Source organism: Gekko japonicus, unplaced genomic scaffold (genome assembly GCF_001447785.1).
Source record: "Gekko japonicus isolate JY-2015 unplaced genomic scaffold, Gekko_japonicus_V1.1 scaffold11, whole genome shotgun sequence".
NCBI classification, from domain to species: Eukaryota; Metazoa; Chordata; class Lepidosauria; order Squamata; family Gekkonidae; genus Gekko; species Gekko japonicus.
Genome location: NW_015166418.1, coordinates 3,413,703 through 3,437,322, shown reverse-complemented (window position 1 = coordinate 3,437,322; position 23,620 = coordinate 3,413,703). Strand labels below are relative to the sequence as shown.

The 23,620-nt window shown below is 46.6% G+C and overlaps 1 protein-coding gene across 1 annotated transcript in view; it reads left to right on the top strand.

Moving 5' to 3' along the window:
- Window positions 1-21,516, top strand: part of SLC7A14 (solute carrier family 7 member 14) — a 72,363-nt gene extending 50,847 nt beyond the window's left edge. Inside the window, exons 4-7 of the mRNA XM_015411610.1 lie at window positions 12,180-12,326; window positions 17,374-17,582; window positions 18,550-19,427; window positions 21,197-21,516. Coding sequence (XP_015267096.1) covers window positions 12,180-12,326; window positions 17,374-17,582; window positions 18,550-19,427; window positions 21,197-21,516 — 1,554 coding nt within the window. The remainder of the gene's footprint in view (window positions 1-12,179; window positions 12,327-17,373; window positions 17,583-18,549; window positions 19,428-21,196) is intronic.
- Window positions 21,517-23,620: the final 2,104 nt, after the last annotated feature.

The window sequence follows — 23,620 nt, the reverse complement described above, 5'->3', positions numbered from 1 at the left end:
CTGGTTTTTGTGGGGGCTTCGCTGCCACCATTTTCTTTTTCCTTTCCAAATTAACCTTTTCCTGCCAATCGGGATGCTGTCTCCTAGCCAATGGTGACATGACAAAGGCACTGAGAGCATCATGCAAACAAAGGGAATTGCTTTTACTTTGCATGAGCTTCATTTGCGTCAGTAACACTGGTGTATAGCCAAGTCGCGTTGGCTAGGTGACAGCTTCACTGATTACAGGAAGAGACCAATTTGAAAAGAAAAGAAAAATGGCACTAATACAAGCAGCCAGCCAGGGCAGCAAGGAGGTTATCCCTTCAAGGGCCATGGCCATTGGAGGGAGTCATAGGGTGGACAGGTCCACCCTGGCCACCAGTGAAGGATATGGGGTAAGTGGGCAGGGTGGCCAGATCCGGGCTGGGAAACTCCTGGAGATTTGGGGGTGGAGCCTGGAGAGGACAAGGACCTCAGTGGGGTACAATGCCATAGAGTCCACCTTCTTAAGTGACCATTTTCTCCAGGGGAACTGATCTCTGTCACCTGGAATCATAGAGTTGGAAGGGACCTCCTGGGTCATCTAGTCCAACTCCCTGCACAGTGCAGGAAATTCACAAAGGCCTCCCCCTCCACACCCACAGTGACCACTGTTCCACACCCAGAAGATGGCAGAAAACCCTCCAGGGTTGCTTCCTGACCCCAAAGTGGCAATCGGCATTTCCCTGGGTGTGTAAAAAAGGGCCACACGAACTAAGCACTGAGGCAACCCTTCCTGCCCTCCCTCTCATGATCTGCCTCAATTCACAGGATCCACAGGAGATCTCCAGACACCACCTGGAGGTTGGCAACTGTACTTATCCCACAGCCAGGCCTCTGCCTCCTTGGTGCAGGAGGTGCTTCAGGAGGCATCGCCTCTGGGTCTGCAGGGAGCCCCCATCCCGAAACAGCTGCATCCAACACGGGAGCCTCCCAGTCTTCTGGGATTGTCCAGAGGCTCTGGAAGCTGTTTTGTGTTGAGAACCACTACCCATTCTCAAACCTCCAAAAATGCACACAGGCTCAGCAAGGGGGGGGTGTTGTTGTTATTTGTTTGGTCCCAGTTAGGTCTTGCAGGTACATACATGTGGGGGCAGTGAAAAGATATCTGCGTGGCATGCCCGGATGGGAATTCACTGCTCTCCTGTTCTCCTGGCTGTTCTCCTGGCTGGAGATTGGGAACCCAAAAGTATTCGTGTGCTGAGAGCATGAGGTGCTGCTTAATGACGCAGTCATTTGGCCTTGGCAGATAAGGGAGAGCGGCTGTTAGAAAACACATTCCAAAAGGATGCTTGAATGCTTGTAACTTTCCCTTACGTGAGGGAGAGAGGAGGGGGGGGGGAACTAGAAGCTTATAAATAAACGCTGGGAAGCCGAGAGGCTTCAGTCAGTTCCTGCAGAGTGTTTGTGTCCTGTCTTCTTTGAGCCCCGGCAAACTACACATACATGCGTTCAAGTTGCAACTGACTTACGGCAACCCCAGCAAGGGGCTTTCAAGGCAAGTGAGGAGGTGGTTGGCCGTTGCCTTCTTCCAGAGGCTGCCTTGGTGGTCCAAGTACCGACCCTGCTTCACTTCTGATACCTGATGTGATCTCCTGGTCTGGCCAGAGGGCACCTGTAAAAAAAATTTCATCCTACAGAGATTTTTACATAGACAAAAATTTCCCCCCCCCCCCCCCATCCAAACAAAAATTACCTTGAGTTTTCCAGTGCTTGGAGAAAGGAGATGAAGTAGGCATTTATTATTCCTTGCCCATATAAGGGGATAGTTGCTGTTCATGTTCCAGTCATAAGGGGGCAGAAGTGAGCTTGTTTGGTTTGGGCGGGAAAAGTAAGCCTAGTCAATGGAAAATTCCACTCTGGTGATGTAAATGATGACGTGTAACCTTGTTGCAGTATAAAAGCCTGGAGCCTGCATTGCTCTGGGTTCAGTCTGTTTAAAGCGTGCTTCGCTGACTGAACCGGCGCCAATAAAGTTCTTCTCCTTCTGTTGATCTGGTGGTCTGTGCTTGGGCTTAGGCCCCTTTCTCCGTGCTACATTTCTGGTTCCCTGACCGGGAAAGGGGGGAGCACCCAACCAAGGCCGGGTTGTTGGGGCCCTCCTGAGCCACGATTTTGAAGAGAACCGCACTGACTGAGGACTGTTTGGCGGCAAAGGCGCCATTTTCGATTTCGAAAAGCCGATCATTCACTCCTCTCCAGGGCTGGTTCTCACCAAAGTCGCTTGCTCAGTGAACTCAGCCAGGAGGAGAACATCAGGGGAAGACTCCGGAGTCCAGTCTGGTCAGAGTCAGGTCAGTATTAATCGGTATCGGTCCCCTTCAGTTGAAGGGAAGAGGAAGCCTGATCACCTTCCTATCGGGTCAGTTTCTGTCAGGCAGGCTAGGAAAGCCTTGGCTTTCCTATGATCAGGGTGGGATCTGTGTTGAAGTGAATGCATGGTGTGTGAGTGTGAAAAGGCGGACTCCCGTAATAGGAGAAAGTCAAATTGAATTGTGGTCACCTCAAGCTCGCATTTCTCAGTCGAGAGATCGCATCTGAGTCGGGTACAGGTGGAAGCATTTGTGGTTAAGGTCTCCCTTTTATGTGTCTAGGAGCAGTGGACCCCTTACCACTCTCCCTGTTTACCCCACCCTCTGTATACCCAGCTGTCTGTCTTTTGTCTGTTCAAAATGGGAGGGAGTCAGGCAAAGCCCAAAACCCCTCTTCAGTTTATGCTCAAGCACTTTGAAGAAATTTTTGGCACAGCCACTCATGGCGTAGTTTTAAATCCAGTCTGTCTGCAGACATTTTGTGAGGTAAACTGGCCTGCGTTTACAGTGGGATGGCCACCAGAGGGCTCCATGGATCTCTCTCTGCTACACAGAGTCTATCTGGCAGCTACGGATCCCCAAGAGGACCATTCCGATCAGCAGCTCCATTATGTCTACTGCTGGTATGAATATGTGAGGAAAAATCCTTCCAAGGCCAAGCGATTTAAAACCCGACAGGGCTCTGCCCCAGCAGCCAACCAGCCTATAGTTTGCCCAACACCAGGAACTATGCCAGCAATTTGTCCAACCCTGAATACCCCAGAAAGCAGGCCCCAAGGCCCCCAAGTGACTTGCCCGCCACCGGAGGATGATTGGCCCCCACCATACTCTGCTGGGCCATTGCCACCGCCTCCTCTTCCAACTCCGCCCCCAGAAGCAAGAGTGACTAGATCACAGACTGCGCAGGCCCGTGCCGCCCAAGAACTTGCAGCCCAGGAGCAGCTTCAGGAACTGCAAATCAGTGAAGCGCTTAGCCCTTCAGTGCCAGTCTCCACCATTTATCCATCCTTAGTGGACTGTTTGGCTACTGCCTCTGCTCCTGAACCTGAGACCCCTGTCACTCCCATACCTAAGACAGTCCTTAAGAAAAATCCGACAACAGGGACCTGGAGCCCCGCCACTCATTGGAGTCCTACATCAGGACTCAGTGAAATGAACCCTTTTAAAGTGCCTGTAGGCAAATCTCAGGAAACTGGCAATTTAGCAACAGTCTGCCCTCTCCGTCAAGTTCCAGCAGGAGCGGATGGGATTATGAGATGGGTCTATTCTCCTTTCAGTACTGTCGATCTCTGTAATTGGAGAACACAGACGACCCCATATAGTGAAGACCCCCGACCCATGACAGATCTGTTTACAACAATTATGGCTACACATGCCCCTACCTGGCGAGATTGTAGCCAGTTACTTACTGCTTTATTAACTTCAGAAGAGAAGCGGAAAGTCATGGCAGCTGCTAAGAAAACTGTTGAAAACAGAGTCCCTGCTGACCAACAGCCTAATGCAGCTGACTGGGTTCGTGCCCGCTTCCCAGATATAGACCCAAATTGGGACCCCAATGTAGATGCAGATAGAGGAAGATCAGAGGAATACCGAACTGCCATCCTCTTAGGTCTCCAGGAAGCAGGAAAGAAGCCCATGAATATGGCTAAATTGAGGGAGGTCATTCAAGAGCCAACTGAGCCACCCTATACCTTCCTTGAAAGACTGTACAAGGCTTACCGCCTCTACACTCCTTTTGACCCAGAGGAAGAAGCAAACCGTACAATGGTGAATGCATCTTTTGTTAGCCAGGCTGCACCTGACATTAGACGCAAATTACAGAAGTTAGAAGGGTTCCAAGGGATGAACGTGTCCCAATTAATTGAGGTGGCCCAGAAGGTTTTTGTGAATAGAGATAAAGAAGAGAAGAAAGAAGAAGAAGCTAAGCATAGACGAAAGGCAGCAATTTTAGCAGCAGTGATCCAAGGCCATGAGTATGACCGCCCGTCCCCAACATCCAACCTTGAGCCCCGTGGTCCTAGAACCCTAGGCCGGGACCAATGTGCATACTGTAGAGCGGATGGCCACTGGAAAAACGAATGTCCGAACCGCCAGTCCAGACTCCGGGGGAGGGGAGGATCTAGAGGCCAAGGAAGAGGACAGAGCTTTAACCACCTTCCAAGAGGGCAAGTTAATGAAAGCCGGTACAGCCGCACCTACCCTGCAGGGAAGTCGGAAGATGGCTTTGTTGGTATGGCCGGAATGAACTATGATGATTAGGGGCGACCGGGCTCTGTCAATTGTGGCCCTCGGGAGCCCTTGGTCCGCTTAAATATTGAAGGAAATCCTGTTGATTTCATGTTAGACACGGGGGCTGAAGTATCCATTGTAACGACACCCATTGCTCCGCCCACTAAAGATAGCCTAACAGTTGTAGGCATGGCAGGGAAGAAACTTGCTCTCCCATACCTCCAATCAAGAACCTGTTCTCTAGGAGGTCACCGGGTCACCCACCGTTTTCTCTTAAATCCCAGCTGTCCGATTAATTTGCTTGGGAGAGATCTTTTATCTAAAATGCGTGCCTCCATAACCTTTGATACTCCGGATGGCTCAGCACTTCTGTCCTTACCTCCAGAGACTCAAACTTCACTAGTGTGTTGTAATTTAGAGGTTGATGCTACAGAAGAGTGGCGACTTCCTGAGGTCCTAATGGGATGTGGATTTAGAAGACACCCTGATGGTGACCCTGAAGAAGTCCAGTATCAGACTGATAAAGATGCTTTTTATGACAAGGAAAAGGTGCAGGATAAATTGTACTACCGAAATGAAGTGCCAACTGTATGGGCAGAAGATAATCCCCCAGGCTTTGCTAAACACCAACCTCCTGTAGTTGTGGTCCTTAAACCTACTGCCAATCCAGTGAGAGAGCGTCAATACCCTATTCGTGAAGATGCCCGAAGAGTGTTAACCAAACACTTTCAGAGACTCCTGAAAGATGGCATCCTGATCCCCTGTGAATCTGCCTGGAATACTCCGATCCTTCCAGTACCTAAGCCTTCTCCAGACCCCAAGAATCCTGATTACCGCCCAGTCCAAGACCTGAGGGCAGTGAATACTCAAGTAGAAGCTATCCACCCTGTAGTGCCAAATCCCTATACAATCCTGACTCTGATTCCATCCACGGCTGCATGGTTTACTGTCTTGGATTTGAAAGATGCGTTCTTCAGTATTGGACTTCACCACCAGTCCAGAGACATCTTTGCCTTCGAATGGAGAGCCCCTGGAGCCTCCAGCCCATGTCAGTACACTTGGACTCGTTTGCCCCAAGGCTACAAAAATTCTCCTTCATTGTTTGGACAGGCCCTCGGTAAAGACTTAGAGAACTTTGACACCCAAGAAGGGGTCCTTACCTTAATCCAATATGTGGATGACTTGTTACTTTGTGCCCCTGACCCTCATCGATGTTCCCAGGGCACCCTTAACCTTCTCCGTCTCCTTGATGCCTGTGGCTATAAAGTCTCATTCAAGAAGGCCCAGATCTGCTTAACTCGAGTCCAGTTCCTAGGATTTGAAATCTCTAAGAATCAACGGTCTCTCAGTAATGCAAGGAAAGAAACTGTGTGCCAGATACCTCTACCCCAGAGTCGCAAAGAGCTACGAGGCTTCTTAGGTGCAGCTAGCTACTGTCGGTTATGGATTCCCTCCTTTGCTCTTTTGGCCAAACCCTTATATGAAGCTACCAAAGGGGGGACACAGGAACCTTTTGTCTGGGGCCCAGATCAAGATGTTGCCTTTAGGACCCTGAAACAACGGCTCATTGAGGCTCCTGCCTTAGGACTGCCAGATCCAGAAAAACCTTTTTCCCTTTGCGTAGATGAGAAGCAAAGTGTTGCTTTAGGTGTCCTTCTCCAGAAACTTGGGACTCACAATCGGCCTGTGGCCTACCTTAGCCAAAACCTGGATGCTGTAGAAGCCGGTCTGCCCCCTTGCTTACGTGCTGTTGCTGCCTGCTGTAGACTTATTGAAGCAGCAAACAAATTCACCTGGGGAGCCCCACTCACAGTGTTTGTATCACACGGAGTTAAGACCATTTTAGAAGCTCGTGGTCACAAATATCTGACAGTTTCACGTATGGCCAGGTACCAAGCAGTTCTCCTCGAGAACCCAGGTGTATCTCTAGCTCCTGTCATCAACATAAATCCAGCCACCTTGTTGCCAGTACCATGTGAAGATGTTGAGCATGATTGCCTAGTAACCACTGACCAGCTGTTTGCATCTCGTCTTGACCTTCGTGACCAACCCCTTCAGCAGCCAGACTTAATATTGTACTGTGATGGTAGCAGTTTCATCAACCCTCAAGGACGTCGCAAAGCAGGCTATGCTGTTGTAGATGACCATCAGGTGATACAAGCAGAATCTCTACCCGTTGGAACATCTGCTCAACTAGCAGAAATAATAGCCCTGACAGTTGCCCTACATCTAAGCAAGAATGCAGCTGCAAATATATTCACCGATTCAATGTTTGCTTTCAAGGCAGCCCATGCACATGGAATGCTGTGGCAACACCGAGGATTTATTACAGCCGCTGGAAAGGATATCAAATATGGGCCAAATCTTCGTCTTCTGCTAGAAGCCATCAATCTGCCAACTAAGATTGCAATAATCCACTGTCGAGGACATCAACGGAAGTCTGACCCAATTGCAGAAGGAAATGGTCGTGCTGATAAAGCAGCTAAGGAAGCAGCAGAAGGAAAACTTTGTCTCCGCACTCTAGTTCCTAGTCCGTCAGTCTTAGCCTGTCCTGTCTTCCCCACTCCAGTCTCAGCTTGGACGCCTCGTTACACCAAACATGAAGACTACCTCTGTGACCAGCAATCAGCAAAAAAGAATGAGGAAGGTTGGTGGATCTTGCCAACAGGAAAAATTTGGATTCCAGCCTCCTTAGGCTATGAAATAATGAAAGCCCTTCATGCTAATACCCATTATGGATCTTCCAGTCTTGTTAAAGCCTTAGACCGCTGGGCTCATCTGGAACGGAAGACAGCATTAGCAGACCTCGTGTGCCGTCAGTGTGTTACCTGTGCCCGAAACAATCCTAGAGAAGGTCCCCGACGACCTCCAGGAATCAATACCCCAGGACCAGCCCCAATGACTTCGCTTGTTGTTGATTTCACCGAGATGCCAAAAGTTGGTCGTCATCACTACCTGTTGGTGTTTGTCTGTACGCATACTGGATGGATAGAAGCGTTTCCAACTGCCACTGAAAAGGCCTCAGAAGTTGCCCGAGCCATGTTAAGGGATCTAATTCCAAGATTCGGATTACCTACCTGGGTTTCCTCTGATAATGGACCAGCCTTCATCTCTGAATTAACTCAGCAAGTTGCCAAAGCCTTAGGAATCATCTGGAAATTACACTGTGCCTATCGTCCCCAGAGTTCAGGAGCAGTAGAACGAGCTAATAGAACTCTTAAAGCCTCCTTGCGGAAGTTCACCCAAGAGACTGAACAGCCATGGCCTAAGATTCTACCTCTAGTGTTATTCCGACTGCACTGCCTCCCTTCCAAACGAACTTCAGTTTCTCCTTATGAGGCAATGTTTGGCCGTCCTCCCCCACTGACCATGGGAGTTCATACCGATGCTTATGGGTTTCATCAGTTAATCACCTCAGCAGAATTACAAGCCCTTGGACGACAAGTTGAGAAACTCCAAAGACATTACTCTGCCTGTCTCCCAGTTCCCTTGTTTGATTCTGTGTGTCATGTCAGTCCTGGAGATTCAGTATGGGTTAAAAATTGGAGACCAGAGCCCTTAGGGCCAAGGTGGGAGGGACCTTTCACTGTTTTACTCAGTTCCCCTACAGCTGTGAAGGTCGTTGAGAGGAAACCCTGGATCCACTGGACGAATTTGAAGCTTGCCCATACTAGATGGACTGCTGAGCCAGGATCTAATCCTACTACTGTGAAGCTTAGACGTGTCGTGCCCAGTAATCCAGCAAGCTCTGCTTCTCTTGGGCCCACGCCCCAAGAGGACACAGCTGAAGATTGACTCCAGAACCCCTGCTGAGACCTACCGGAAACGGTCTCCCTGCGCACGGGTGAAAAATCAGACCTTCGTTGGAGCATCAGGCCCTGCTCTAGTCACACCGGAAGCTGACTAGTCGACGCACAGGCCCAAGATGTGGATGCTTCTGTTAAATTGTGTTTTTGTACCTTCTATGATCTGCATCCCAGTTATGGGGTTTCCTGCTTGTACCTCTTGCATTACTTCCACTTTTCGTGAAGGTCAAGTCTCACAAACCCTCATTTATCATTCTGACTTTGATTGTATTTCGTCTGTAGTTACCCAATGTTCTCATGAGGGCATAAGTTACAGTGTTTGTGTAAATCAAGGGAAATTTATGTGCTTTCGACCCCAGTCCAATGTGACTCGGGCCCGTATTAATGTTTATGCTTATATTAGTGGATGGTACACAAGTCCTGATACTTTCACCTCTTCCCTTTTAGCGTCCAATGTCACTTCCCAGTCTAGTCAAAGTATGCAAGTCTGTTTTGACATATGTCATGCCATCTCTCGAAGTCGAAAGTATAGTGCAGGGGAAATTAGACAAACGTGTGGAGGGCTAGCTAAAGAGCAGAGCTATGCCAAAGAAGGGAAAATGTTTCTGTCATCAACTTATGAACTTGAAGCACAAGTCTGGTATGTCTCTAATGATGGTAATATCTCAGATGGACCTCAAGGTGGAATAGTGGGAGGAGGGAAAGCCCACCCGTACTTTAAGTTATCCCAGGGAACTAGTCTAACCCCTTGCAGCCATAACCACTGCACTCCCTTGTGCTTACATTTCCGAGCATCCGAGAACCAGGGAAGAAAGAAACTGATGTATGGGGTTGGCATAGATATTGGTGGTCGAAAAAGTCCATACGGACGCATTGTCATAGAAACTATTAGTTCAAAAATCCAAAGCACTGAAATGAAGATTCACACAACCTTTTGGTCAGAAATGGGGAAAGTAATAGAAATCCCCCCAGTGACCAAGAATCTATTTATCGATCTTGCTGAAAGAATTGCAGGAGAACTATCAGTTAAGAATTGTTATGTCTGTGGAGGTACCAATATGGGAGAACAATGGCCCTGGGAGGCCAAAGAGGTAGAACTTAATAATATCTCCCATGCTTTCAACCTTTCCTGGAATAATATCCACCGCCCCAGTAGATGGATCCTGAAAAATCCCTTAGTTGGTCATACTTGTTTTATACGACAGGGAGCTCCTTTTAACATTTCAGTGGGAGCCCTAGATTGTGAAGAAGGATGGTTCTGTAATGGCACCCAGCCTAAAGCCTATATTAATTTTGCTAATCCGAATGTCACCCAAGCCCCACCTTATGTTAATATGAGTCGTTTACAAGTCCTATGGGACAACCCCTGTAGCACTTCTAAAGAATGGAGAGCTCCAGACTCCTTATACTGGATATGTGGTTCAGCTGCCTATGCAACCCTGCCCCTTACATGGAATGGTGCTTGTATATTAGGTACTATAAAACCTAGCTTTTTCCTCCTACCCCTCACTGTCGGAGAAAGGTTAGGAGTCCCAGTATATGATGAGTTAGGACGCTCAAAGCGAGAAATACGGGGATTAGCTGTAGGTAACTGGAAAGATGATGAATGGCCTCCAGAACGTATTATTCAAGTATATGGTCCAGCTACCTGGGCAGCTGATGGTACATATGGTTATAGAACCCCCATTTATATGCTAAATCGAATAATTAGACTACAAGCGGTTTTAGAAATCATAACTAATGAAACTTCCCTGGCTCTGTCTGTATTAGCCGAAACCAACACACAACTTCGCACTGCTGTTTACCAGAACCGACTTGCCTTAGATTTCTTATTAGCAACTGAAGGAGGAGTTTGTGGAAAGTTTAACCTTTCAAATTGTTGTTTACAGATTGATGACAATGGTAAAGCTATTGAACAGATTACAGAACATATGCGTAATTTAGCCCATGTCCCAGTCCAAACCTGGACAGGAATAGATACTGAAGATTGGTTCGGAAACATACTTGGAGATTGGAAACGTATATTGTTCTTAATAGCTTTAGCCTTTGGTGGTTTGTTACTTCTCCCTTGTTTGATACCTTTGGTTAAGAATGTAGCTACCAAAACAGTTAATGCAATGTTAGCTCACAATGATACTGTTAAACTTTTATATTTGGTTACTGCTAAAAGGAACAGGTTGAACACTAATGCATAAATTCTTCCACAGGTTAAAGAAGAAAAGTACTGTTAGTTACTGTATACTCTCCAGGCAAGGAATAAATGCTATGCCATGTTATTGGTCGGTCTCTCTCTCTGTCCCAGAGAAAGGACCGAAAGGGGGGAATGAAGTAGGCATTTATTATTCCTTGCCCATATAAGGGGATAGTTGCTGTTCATGTTCCAGTCATAAGGGGGCAGAAGTGAGCTTGTGTAGTTTGGGAGGGAAAAGTAAGCCTAGTCAATGGAAAATTCCACTCTGGTGATGTAAATGATGACGTGTAACCTTGTTGCAGTATAAAAGCCTGGAGCCTGCATTGCTCTGGGTTCAGTCTGTTTAAAGCGTGCTTCGCTGACTGAACCGGCGCCAATAAAGTTCTTCTCCTTCTGTTGATCTGGTGGTCTGTGCTTGGGCTTAGGCCCCTTTCTCCGTGCTACAGAGAGAAACACACACACAAAAAATGCGCATAAAAGTAGGCCACGATCCAGCCAAAGTGATACTTTCTTAAAAGTCTCATTGCTCTTCCCCTCCATAAACAGCTCCTTAACTTCCCCATGGGCATTAATAGCGTGGGGAGGGGGGGCAAATAGCTTGTAGTGCAGTTCAGTTTTCCGATACGCTCTAGATGTTTAGTGCAAGAAAGCTAGGAGAAAGATAGTTTCTTTTTAAAACTAGGTCAAATTGAAAACTCTCTTATTTGCGTTGGCTGTGGGGTTTTTTGTAAAAAAAGCTCTGTGATGTTTGCTTTGTCCGATTCTTAATGCCGCAAGATAGGTGCTGATTTTACACATGTTAGCAGAAAGGCTTAATGGAAATGTGATCAGATTTGGATATGCTGCCTGGCTGAGATCCGTTTTTATCCAGGGATGAGCAGAGACTGCAAATATCCACGCTGGGCTAGGCCCAAGTTAATGAGCTGGATTGACGCCCCTTCTCTCAGAGATTCCGTCCAGAGAAAAACAGAGAGATTCTTGATGCTTTCCATTCCCCGTCCCACTAATTAGCAAATAAATGGAAGCAGCTCTGCAGAGCACATATATTGTATTTTTCAAGCAGGGCTCTTTTCCTTGTGCCTGTGAAACGTGAAGGTAAATGTAGTGTCTAATACAAGATGTAATCCACAGACTTCATTTTTAAGCAAGTCCCTAGTTCTTAGGCCTGGGGGGACATAGGGGATGTAGCTCATCTACCATTCCAGTCTCCAGGTAGGGTTGCCAGACCCCCTGATGGGGGTGCGGGTGGGGGTCCCCGGTTTCTGGTGCTCCTCTCCACTGTGGCCAGCTGGCTACATGGGGGGGGGGCTTACCCTCCTAAACAGGCAAGAAGCTGGAAATAAACGTGATGTGCTTCTGTCACCCAAAAGTGATGTAGGTGTATCAGTGACATGAGGGGGGTATGCTCTGGTTCTGGGGCAAAACTCTATGGTTAGAAGCTAATTCTACCATAGAGGTTTTCTCCACAAACCACAGTGTCACCCCTGACATCCCTGATGGGCCTACGATTTGAACCTGGGTCTCCCCGATCCTGGTCTGACACTCCGCCCACTGCCCCTCGCTACCATCTCCCGGTCTATGTTGCTTAGCCTATCTAACCTGAGTCCGTTCCCTGTGCAGGTGCTTCAAGGCGCAGCCACCTGTTTCTATGCCTTCATTGGGTTTGACATCATCGCCACCACTGGAGAAGAAGCCAAGAGCCCCAACACTTCTATCCCTTATGCCATCACGGCCTCACTGGTCACCTGCCTGACAGCCTATGTCTCTGTAAGTATCAGACTACCAAGCTCTACTTTGTCCTGGACAGTGCCCTGATTATTTTATACAGAGGTGCAGAATGGTGGGTAAGAGTGCGAACCGTTCTCCCCAGTGCGACTCTTGCCTCAACACGTGAACTTAACAAGTGGCTCTAGTAGACCATGTGCAATGTGGAGACCAGTGATACTGACCTGCCTTACATAAGTGTTGAACATCTAAAGAACAATAGCGACCTACAGTCTGCTGGGGTCCAGGCCATATTATTATTATTATTATTGTTATTATTATTATTATTAGTAGTAGTAGTGGTAGTGGTAGTGGTAGTAGTAGTAGTAGTAGTAGTAGTAGTAGTAGTAGTAGTAGTAGTAGTAGTAGTAGTAGTAGTAAATGAATCCCGCCCTCGCGACCAAGGCCGGCTTGGGGCGGCTTACAAACAAGTAAAAGTCACACAAAACATCATAGTAAAATCACATACATTAACATAAGAACATAAGAGCCGCCAATGTTGGATCAGGCCAAAGGCCCATCCAGTCCAACACTCTGTGTCACACAGTGGCCAGAAATACCAGATGCCATCAGGAGGTCCACCAGTGGGGCCAGGACATTAGAAGCCCTCCCACTGTTGACCCCCCCCCATGCACCAAGAAGACAGAGCATCACTTGCCCCAGAGCCCCTAGCTATACCTTGTGGCTAATAGCCACTGATGGACCTCTGCTCCATATGCTTATCTAATTCCCTTTTGAAGCCGTCCATGCTTGTAGCAGCCACCACTTCCTGTGGCAGTGAATTCCATGTGTTAATCACTCTTTGGGTGAAGAAGGACTTCCTTTTATCCGTTCTAACCCGACCGCTCAGCAATTTCATGGAGTGCCCACGAGTTCTTGTATTGTGAGATACAATATTATATATTAATAGATACTATTAATATTATATTATATTTTATATAATTATATATTAATAGATACAGTATTAAAATTCAAACAAAATAAAGTCACTTTCATGGGCCCTGCCCCCTTCCTCCATTAAAAATATTTTAGAATATATTTGATGACTGAGTTCGTATAAAGATGAAAGAAGAAAACGAAGACGATGACAAGGTGGAGGAGGAGGAGGAGGAGATTGGATTTATATCCCGCCCTTTACTCAGAGTCTCAGAGCAGTTTACAAACTCCTTTCTCTTCCCCTCCCCACAACAGACACCCTGTGAGGTAGGTGGGGCTGACAGAGCAATTTCCAGAACTGTCCTTGAGAGAACAACTCTGACAGAACTATGGCTTGCCCAAGGTCATCCAGCAGCTGCAAGTGGAGGAGTGGGGAATCAAACCCGTTTCTCCCAGATTAGAGTCTGCACATTTAACCACTACACCAAACTGGTATAAAGATGGATATAATGCAGGCTGGATTATATTTGTCTTTACATTTACATTTGACAGGCCTTTATTGGCATACGTATACGCATACCATAGGAGATCAGATTAAATATAGATCGGAAAATACAAATCCATATAGGGTAAAATTGGAGCTACGGCGCAGAAAAACAGCATGGAAGCAGAAAAACCTAATGGTTAATTATCAGAACATATAGCCATAGCACTAAGAAGAAACCTTGCTACTATTTCGGTTATTTCCATATCTTGATTATCAAACAAAAACAGAACCTTAAAATCATCAGGAATCTCTGAGAATTGAGCTAATATAGGATACAGAGGATCCATATTTGTCTTTATAACAATGCAGTCGAAGTATGTACTAGGGTTGCCAGGCCCCCTGGTAGAGGCCGGGAGTCCCCTGCTGCCATGTATGGCTAGACCCCATCGCCCTGCTGTCAATCAGTTAATAAGTTAATATAAGTTAAATAGCTCCAGTGAGAATTATTAAATTAAGTTGGTGGCAGTTAATATGGGACTGACCTTTTGATTTGAATTGTATGTATAGTTGTTTTGGTTTGTATTTTACGTATTAGTGTTCTATGTGTGTAGTTGGACTTTCAAGCCGTAAAGGCACGAAAATAAATTATTACTATTACATTTAAGGTTTTTCTTATTTAAGAAGAAATAAAATATTTTTGTAGTCCCTAAAAGTTTGGTGGGCAGAAGGTATGCATACCTTCGTGGGCCCCTGCCATCATAATAATCTATTAAAATTTTATTTTTGATATAACTTTAAATACGTCAACATTTTTCTGTTTTAGGCAAAATGTAGTAAATTTTTGTGAGCCCAAAGATTTCCTTTTTTTCTAATGTGAGAAAAAAATTAAAACATTTTCTTCGACCCTAAAAGTTCTTCTTCTTCTGATTTTAAAAGAAATTAAAATGTTTTTCTGGGCCCCTAAGAGTATCTTAGCCGTAGGCACTGTGCCTACTGTGCCAAATGGATAAGTCATCCCTGATTAGGGTGTCTGTGGTCATGTCCAAACAAACCAAACCCCTTTTGCTTTTAAAATCTGCTCAAATGCATCCTTATTGACCAACAGTTAGATCCTAAAATGCCCTCTGCTGACAGAAGGAGATCTTCCCGAAGTCAATGCACTCCTTTGGATCCAACACAAAAGTTTATCTGAGGGTGACACTAGGAATGTCTGGAATGCAGGGGTCATTTCGTAGAAAAGGAAGTGCAGGAGCTCATTAGCATAACTCATTAGCATAACTTATTTGCATATGCCACACCCCCTGACATCACCGGAAGTGTGTCAGAAGGCAACACCCACCGCTCAGGCTCCACTGGACTGTTTTGGATTGCCAGCTATTGGGGGGGGGGGACATGCAGATCTGTCTTCGCAGAGGAGGGAGGAGGGAGAGCTTGTACCTGAATAAAACTTGGTCTTAAAAGTGTCACTGGACTGTTTTGGACTGGGGGGCTGGGGGGAGCTCTGCAACTTACCTGGCTGCTTCTTGCTCTGACTGAGGGCTGCTGGGAGCAGGGGGTGGGGCTTGTTGCACGTGCCCGCCCCCTGGGCTCTTTACTGCCGGAGCTCCGCTCCTGTGCGCTCCTGCAGGAAATGACCCCTGCCAGAATGGATCTTCCCATATCTTTTCTTTTCTTCTCTAAACATCAGGAGGATGGGGGTTTGGTTCAGATCAGGACCATGGTATATGGGATGAGATTGGGAGTTAAACCTCCCCCGCACCGTTTTCCCAATCTGAAATAGCCCCAGAGAGCTGCTGTTTGTCCCAAATGAGGGCAAAATAGTAGGTTCTCAGGGGCATTTTAGGTCAGGAAAATGGTACAGGGGAAAGGCTTAAAATTCCCCTCCCTTCATACCACAGTCCCAGTGCAAATTGAGCTTCTGCACACGTGGGTTTTAGCGCAAAGGAAATACTGAGAGCTGCATTCAAGGAACAACCTAATGTCATGCCTGTGTGGCCACCGAGTAGCTTGTACCATGTGCTAGAGCAGAGTCCTCAACTTAGTGGCTGAGGACACTGCGGCACACACTGACACCTTTCCTGGTACCTGCTGTGTGCTTTAAAAAGTGGGTGGGGCCAGGTGGAGTTTCTGCCCAGCAAGGTTTCTGATTGGCCATTGGATATTTGATTGGCTGTGCAGATTTTATAAGTATTGTTTTGGCAGAAGCTGCCACCACAGCACAAGGATCTTCACTGTGTGACTGAAGGTGACTGAAGGTAAACGGTGGCAGGTTCAGGCGGGGGATCCCCCAGTTTCAGGGGCTTCTCCTTGCCATGGACCAGCCAGTCAGCAGGGGGAAACCCCACTCCTAAACAGAGACGTCTCATGGGGAAGTGACATCATGGCGTCAGGGACATCGCACAGGGACACTCTGGTATTTGAGCAAACTCTATGGTTTGAAGGTTATAAAAAAAAAACTGTAATGCCCCCCAAATCCCCCTGCCAGAGCAATGAGGGGATTCTGTGGCAGCCATTTTGTGGCTGCACCCCCCATGCTATATCAGAATTCCAAGGGGGCCTGCAGGCTCAAAAAGGTTGAGAACCCCTGTGGTAGAAGGTACCTTCAAATTTAAGATTATCTCAAGCATTCAGTTCATAGTCTGAATATGAGGAGGGGCAATTGAGCGAGTAAGAAGATGTTTCCAGACAATTTTTTGTGACAAATAATAAGAGATGCCATTTTCTGCACTTCGGTCCCATACTTTTCAGACCAATCAGCTAGCGCTGTTGTTGCTCAGTAGGGCCAAGAGGGATTAAGTTGCATTTGCAGTGTGTTCACAGACATTAAAAATATGCAAGTGGAGATGTAGAGTTTGTAGTACATATTCTGTGTCCATTCTTCATTCAAATACTCACACACATATGCACACACATTCACATTACTAACACACAACCCATGTACTATTCACCCTCCCTATTCACATACCACTCCCACACACACCATTCACGTACTTAGTCTAACAAGTCAACTACTATTGTGCTGGTTCTGCCTCCTCAGTTCTCTGCAGTCCTTCCCAACAACAGCATCATCTATCTTTAGGCCTTGTATGTTGACAGTTATTTAAACTTCTGAACAATTGGAATATTTATGAACATTCCATAACATTTCAACAACAGAGTGAGTGGCAAGAGAAGGCCCATTGGGGGGCGGGAATTGTAGCTATAAAGGCCAGTAGATACAGAGGTAGCCTGAATTTATTTCAGAGTGGTGGTGGTTGTTTTTTCTGTTGGCAAATGTATCTGATTTGGGAGGCAAATTGACAAAGTTACTGTTTTCCTGTAAGCATATTTCATCTCGTCTTTCACGCATCATTGCCTATGTCCATTCCAATTACCCTAGCGGGTTATCCAAAATTGACTTTGACTTCCGAAATATACAGACAGCTAAAATCTGCTTTAAAATCAAGTTGGAAGGGCAGTGCTGTGGTCTTGTGTGTTGTCAGTTGTTTAAACTTCTGAACAACTGGAATGTTCATAAATATTCCGTACCACCCAGCAGCTGAGCCGATGGCTATAATTGTACTCCAGCTGAGGCCCTTCCACACTTGGATATCTGAAATCCTTTAGGCATGTAAAAGGGCATTAAATACATGCTGCTGCCATATACAACCAGGACTTACCATAGGTTGCTTCTTTCCTCTACAACAGGTGAGTATTATCCTAACTCTGATGGTGCCATACAATGATATCGATACCGAATCCCCCCTAATGGAGATGTTTGCGGTCCACGGATTCTATGCTGCGAAGTTCATCGTTGCCATTGGATCTGTTGCTGGGCTGACAGTGAGCTTGCTGGGCTCCCTCTTCCCAATGCCTCGTGTAATTTATGCTATGGCAGGCGATGGGCTTCTCTTCAGGTAAGCTCCATGTACTTGAACAGTCATCTTCAAAATGGTGCCCCGCCCACTTCCTTCTCCCCCAAAGCAGAGATCTAATCTTGCCTTCCTTCCATCTCACTAATCAGGAGGTGCTTGAGAACAGGGATGTAAAATGTAAAATGTTTAACTTTTAAACAATAAGGATTCATTTACCATTCATACATTGCTGTAAACATTTAAACGTTAAGAGGAATGGATGGACAGAACTCCTTGTGTTGATGCAGCTGCACAGAAAGAGCTGGCTGAGCAGAGAGTTGATCAGTTCCCTTCTGTTGCTGTGCCAGTAGGCAATTCTCATGCATCTGGATAATCTACCTGCTCAGCAGGATCATAGGCTGCCCTAAGGGGAAGAGTGGCCTGAAGTGAATTACAGCGACAAACACTTCTGATGCTACTTCCTAAAGTATCGTGATTTCACTTCTAGTGTCAAAACAGGAAGTGACATTATGACGCTCTAGGAATCTCCAAATCTCTATGGTTTTATCATAGAGATTTGAAAACTCCTAGAACATCATGATGTCACTTCCTGTTCTGTAACAGAAAGTGTCTACTGGCATCAGCTAATGCCATCCCTCCATTCTACCTGCTGCCCATGGGTGATAATGGTGGACGGGGAGCATCACCAGCAGATCCCCCTCTAGAACTGGGTAAGCAACAACTGTTTTCTTAAGGTTCTGGTCTGAGCATGGGCAGTACTGCTCCCTGCCTTCAAGATTTTCTGGCGTATCCCTGAATTTCTTGAACTCTAGTACTTTGTACCGCAGTGTTAGCCGCCCTGAGCCTGCTTGCGGGATGGGCGGGGTACAAATATAATAAATAAATAAATAAATACTTCTGGTGACTGCTGGTATCATTTACTGTACTGGGCCATCTCTGCCCCTAAATTCACAGTAAAGAGTTGATGTTTCATATGTTCTTTTTAAATTTTGATTCTTTCATACTCTAGATTCCTATCCCATGTAAGTTCCTACACTGAGACTCCTGTGGTAGCTTGCATTGTCTCAGGATGCCTTGCAGCGCTCCTCTCCCTCCTTGTCAGCCTCAGGGACTTGATAGAGATGATGTCCATCGGCACACTGCTTGCCTACACTTTGGTCTCCGTATGTGTCCTACTTCTCCGGTACCAGCCAGAGAGTGACATCGACGGCTTTGTCAAATTCCTTTCTGAAGAGCACACAAAGAAGAAAGAAGGGATTTTAGCGGACTGTGAAAAGGAAGCTTGCTCTCCAGTTAGTGAAGGGGAGGAGTTTGCAGGCCCACCAACCAACACGTGTGGAGCAAAGAACCTCCCATCTTTGGGAGACAATGAGATGCTCATTGGGAAATCGGATAAATCCGCCTACAATGTCAACCACCCTAACTATGGCACAGTCGACATGACTTCAGGAATCGAGGCGGATGAGTCAGAAAACATCTACCTCATCAAGCTGAAGAAGCTCATAGGGCCGCGATACTACACGATGAGGATCCACCTTGGTTTACCTGGGAAAATGGATCGGCCCACTGCAGCTACTGGTCAGACCGTCACCACGTGTGTGCTGTTGCTCTTTATCCTTATGTTCATCTTCTGCTCTTTCATCATTTTTGGGGTGGACTATCTCTACGACCAAAGTTGGTGGGCCATTCTTCTGGTGGTGCTGATGGTCCTGCTGATTGTCGTCTTGGTCTTTGTCATCCTTCAACAGCCAGAAAACCCCAAAAAGCTGCCCTATATGGCCCCATGTCTGCCTTTTGTTCCTGCCTTCGCAATGCTTGTAAACATCTATCTCATGCTCAAACTTTCAAGGATCACGTGGATCCGGTTTGCCGTCTGGTGTTTTGTGGGTAAGTCTTGAAAGTGGGAAACAGCCTGATAAGTCCATGGAAGAGATGCTCGGAGATTTAGGTTGTAATCCTCCATCTCGGGAACTTCTGCTCTATCTAAATTAAATATCTTCCCTCTTCTGCTTCAAAACAATAGCAAAAATTTAATCAGATGGCTTGTGTAGAATCGGTTCAGCTTAATATCTTTCATAGTGCCGTCCATTGTAAGCATGAGTGATGACTTTGACCTGTATTTGTACTGATTGTTAAAGTTGGGTCAGCTTGATGTTACTGACTTCCATTTTAAGAGGCAGAACTCCATTTTCAGAGCCAATAAAGTGAGGCCAGTATAAAGAGGCAACTTGAGGTGGTCAAATCAGCTAATATAACTGGGGAGGGCAGCAACTTCCAAACCCACTAGACTCACCTGCTAGTGTTCCCAACGCTGTGTTGGCAAACTCTGGAAGATATAGGTGGCGGTGCCTGGAGAGGATGGAGTTTAGGGAGGATATGATGTCACTTCCGAGTAATACTCTAGGCTGTTAATAATTAAGTGTTATCAAGTCACAACCAACTTCCGCCAAGCCCTCATGGTATTTTCAGGGCAAGAGACATTCAGAGGTGGTTTGCCATTATCTGCCTCTGCGTCTGCCTCTGGACTTTCATGGTGGTCTCCAATCCAGGTACTAACCAGGGCCGACCCTGCTTAGTTTCCAATACGCTGGGGTCTTCAGGCTACCATACTACCTGTTACCTGATCCTTTTAATTGAAGATGCCAGGGATTGAACCCAGGACCTTCTGCATGCAAAACATGCTCTGCAACTTGGCCATGGCTCATTCCTTAGGAAATAAGGCACAGACTGGAAGGGGGGGGGGGAAACGCTGAAATGAATTAACATACCGTAGGATTTGTGTGTGTGTGTGTGTGTTTGTTTCTGTGTGTGTACCCTTTACCTTTTGTATTTAAAAACATAAATTTTGGGGAGGAAGCATTCGTCGGGTGGTGGGTAATGTATCTGGGAATTTCATGCTCAACTGGATGCCAGAGTGGGAATTGCAGACAGAAATGTGTCTTCCATAGAAACCAGTGGAAATGAGTACCTTATGACTAACCCAAACCCATGCCATTATGATGCTAGAAAATCTGCATAACACGATGGGAAAAACAAACCAAATCTGAACCCAAATAAAATGGTTGCATCCAGGGGTCGTTTCGTAGAAAAAGAGTTAGGGGAACTCATTAACATAACTCATTAGCATATGCCACACCTCCTGACATCACCGGAAGTGTGTCATAAGGCCACACACCCTGACATCACCGGAAGTGTGTCATGAGGCCACACCCCCCACCCCCAACGGTCCCGACCGCCGCCGCCGGCCTTGCAGCTCCACTGCCGAGCCCCATGAGGGGCCCGGCAGTGGACCTGCAAGGCCGGCGGGAGTGCAAGGAAGCCCCGCAAAGGCCCTCCCTGGCCCCAGGCCGGCGGGGTGGGGAGAGGCAGGGAGGAAGCAACTTACCCTCCCTCTTCTCCTGCCTCCTCCTGGCTGAATGAGGGCCGGAAGCAGGGCGGCCGGAAGCAGGGGGCGGGGCTTCGTCATGTGCCCCACCACCGTACCTCACCCGGGGGAACTGCGATCCCCCACGATCCCCCCCAAAATGACCTCTGGTTGCATCCATCCCCAGTATTTACAGGCTCACGTGGGTCTGAAATGTTTCATGTAGGATTATAGTACTAATTCATACCACAGGGAAGAGATGTTTACTGTCAAACCCTCCTTCCTCCTGCAGGGTTGCTGATTTATTTTGGCTACGGCATATGGAACAGCACACTGGAGATCACCGCTCGGGAAGAGGCTCTCCACCAGAGCACGTACCAGCGCTACGACACCGACGTCGATCCCTTCTCGGTTGAAGACGGCTTTTCCTATGCCGAAACAGAAAAATACCAGGACTGGGACCCTGCCGACGACAAAGGTTTCACTTACCAGCAGATATCAGAAGCCCAGGGAAGCAGTCGGACAAGTAGCAAATCCAAAAGTAAAGGGAAACACAAACCGAACTCAGATGCCCTGATTTCCAACGATGAGTTGGACTACTCGCCAGAGTAGGTGCAATGAGAACACGAGGCGTTCCACTTTTTGTCACTAAAGCTAAACCCTTGGGCTACAAAACAAAGGCTTCTTTTGATCCTCGTGTCCAAATCCCACCCTTTCAATAAAGTTTCTGTTTTCAGAAATGATATCATTCACGCGCTCACGCACTTGCTCACTTTTCTGCTCTTCAGGACGGTTCTGTCCAGCACTGATCCTGAATTAACAGAACACCAAATTTAAAAACCAAAAACAAAATGAGAAGTCCCTCATTTCTGCCACCATTCATGATCCCAAATTCCCTGAGTGTTGCCAGCGTCTCAGCCCACAGATGGGCTGGTTTGGCGGGGCAGAGTCTTTCTGGGCATAGCGTAAGCATCAGACGAGACCTTTCCAGCTGTGGTCTTCTTATAGTTTTAGTGGAGAACATGCCCAGCGCCTTGGGTGCCTGATCAGCTATGTCAAGTTCCGCGGGAAAGGCAAAATGCTTTCCCTGTGGAAGATACTCAGTTGTGGCCGCAATGGTATAGAGCAACTGTTGGGTTATTTGGCAGGGTATATCAGGTTTTGACCTTTCATTTTTTAGAATGTGAGTACCGAGTCAATAGGCAGATCTATGCAGGTAGAAGGCTGTAACATTGTCACTGAGATTGACTCATGAACAGAAGAGTGATCCAACGATGACAGTAATTCAGACCAGTATTGGCCCCATGGGAACAAATAACACCTTTTCACTAAAACAAAATACTGTTGTCTTTTGACACTGGTGGATGATCCTTTGTCCCCCCCCCCATTTCTCACTTCATCTTGTTCTGAATTCATTCCGTCCCAATTATCTGACTTGTTTCCTAATGAATTATGGTAGGACATTATATGTCACGACCACCAGTAGCACATCAGGCAATCTACAGTGGCCTCTTTGTGAGTTATCTGTGGATGCCCCGTCAATACGTTCAGCCATTTTATTCAGTACATCCAAATGGACACTTCAGCTGTCCAGAATCACTGAGAATGTCCTGTCCTATCCTGGGTTATCTCAATCAGAATGATGTGCCAGACACGGTCTGGACGCCACCTGGTTGTGATTTTAGTGTCATGGCACTCAGAGCCAAGCTACATGATTGGTCGGTTCACAGGACAGAGCCCTTGTGACACTATACCACTTCTGATTATGGAGGAGTCTCATATTTGAATGTTCTCCTACCGCTTACAGATAGAAAAACCAGCTTGTTGAGCTAGCCTGGAATCCTTCTCCTTCACATGCGCACTAAGTACAGCAACATTTCAATATGGTGGAGCCTTCGAAGAGCACATCAAAAGCTGCAGCAAGTGGTTCTGCCGATCATGGATCTCAGCTCTGACTCTGAAGACCTCCATTTAAGAATGGCCAGAAAGTCAAACTTGAAACTACAGTTAATTGGCTTTAAAAATCTCATTTCATTTTATTACTTAAGACAGACTGAAGCAGAATAAGTTCAGACTAAGAATCAAATGTCCTGGGGTTTAGGTTTTGTATAATTGCAGAGCGGTAGCCATGCCCGTCTGTTGTAGCGAAATAAAACAGAAGTCCAGTGGGCACCTTAAAAATTAATTATATTTATTCCAGCATGTGATTTTATGAGTCAGAGCTCACGTCTTCAGATGCCGTGGAAGGCTCTGAATCACAAATGCTCAAGCAGCAATAAAGTCATTCATCTTTAAGGTGGCAATGGTTTTTTTAAAAATTTAGGTCATATATAGCTATGCTTCAAGCAAATCAGGGCCCACATGGGTGTAGTCCAGTCCCACTCCGTAAATATCCGAATCTAAATATTCTAAGTGGTTTAGTGTTTCCAATCTGTAACTATTCTGCAACTTTAACTCACTAATAGCTAACCCTAAGGGAGTGTTCTAACTGCTGCACCAAGCATAGGTTTACACTGAGGCAGTTAATGCTTCAATCCTCAGTATGCGGTTTTTGTTGTTGTTGGGGTTTTTTGTTTGTTTCTTATGGAGATGCAAGGGATTGAACCTGTGACCTTCTGCATGCTAAGCAGATGCTCTGCGAGTGAGCCACAGCCCCTCCCCTCAGTAAACATATCAGATCAGGCTACACAAGCAGGTTGGAGAGGAAACAGGAACA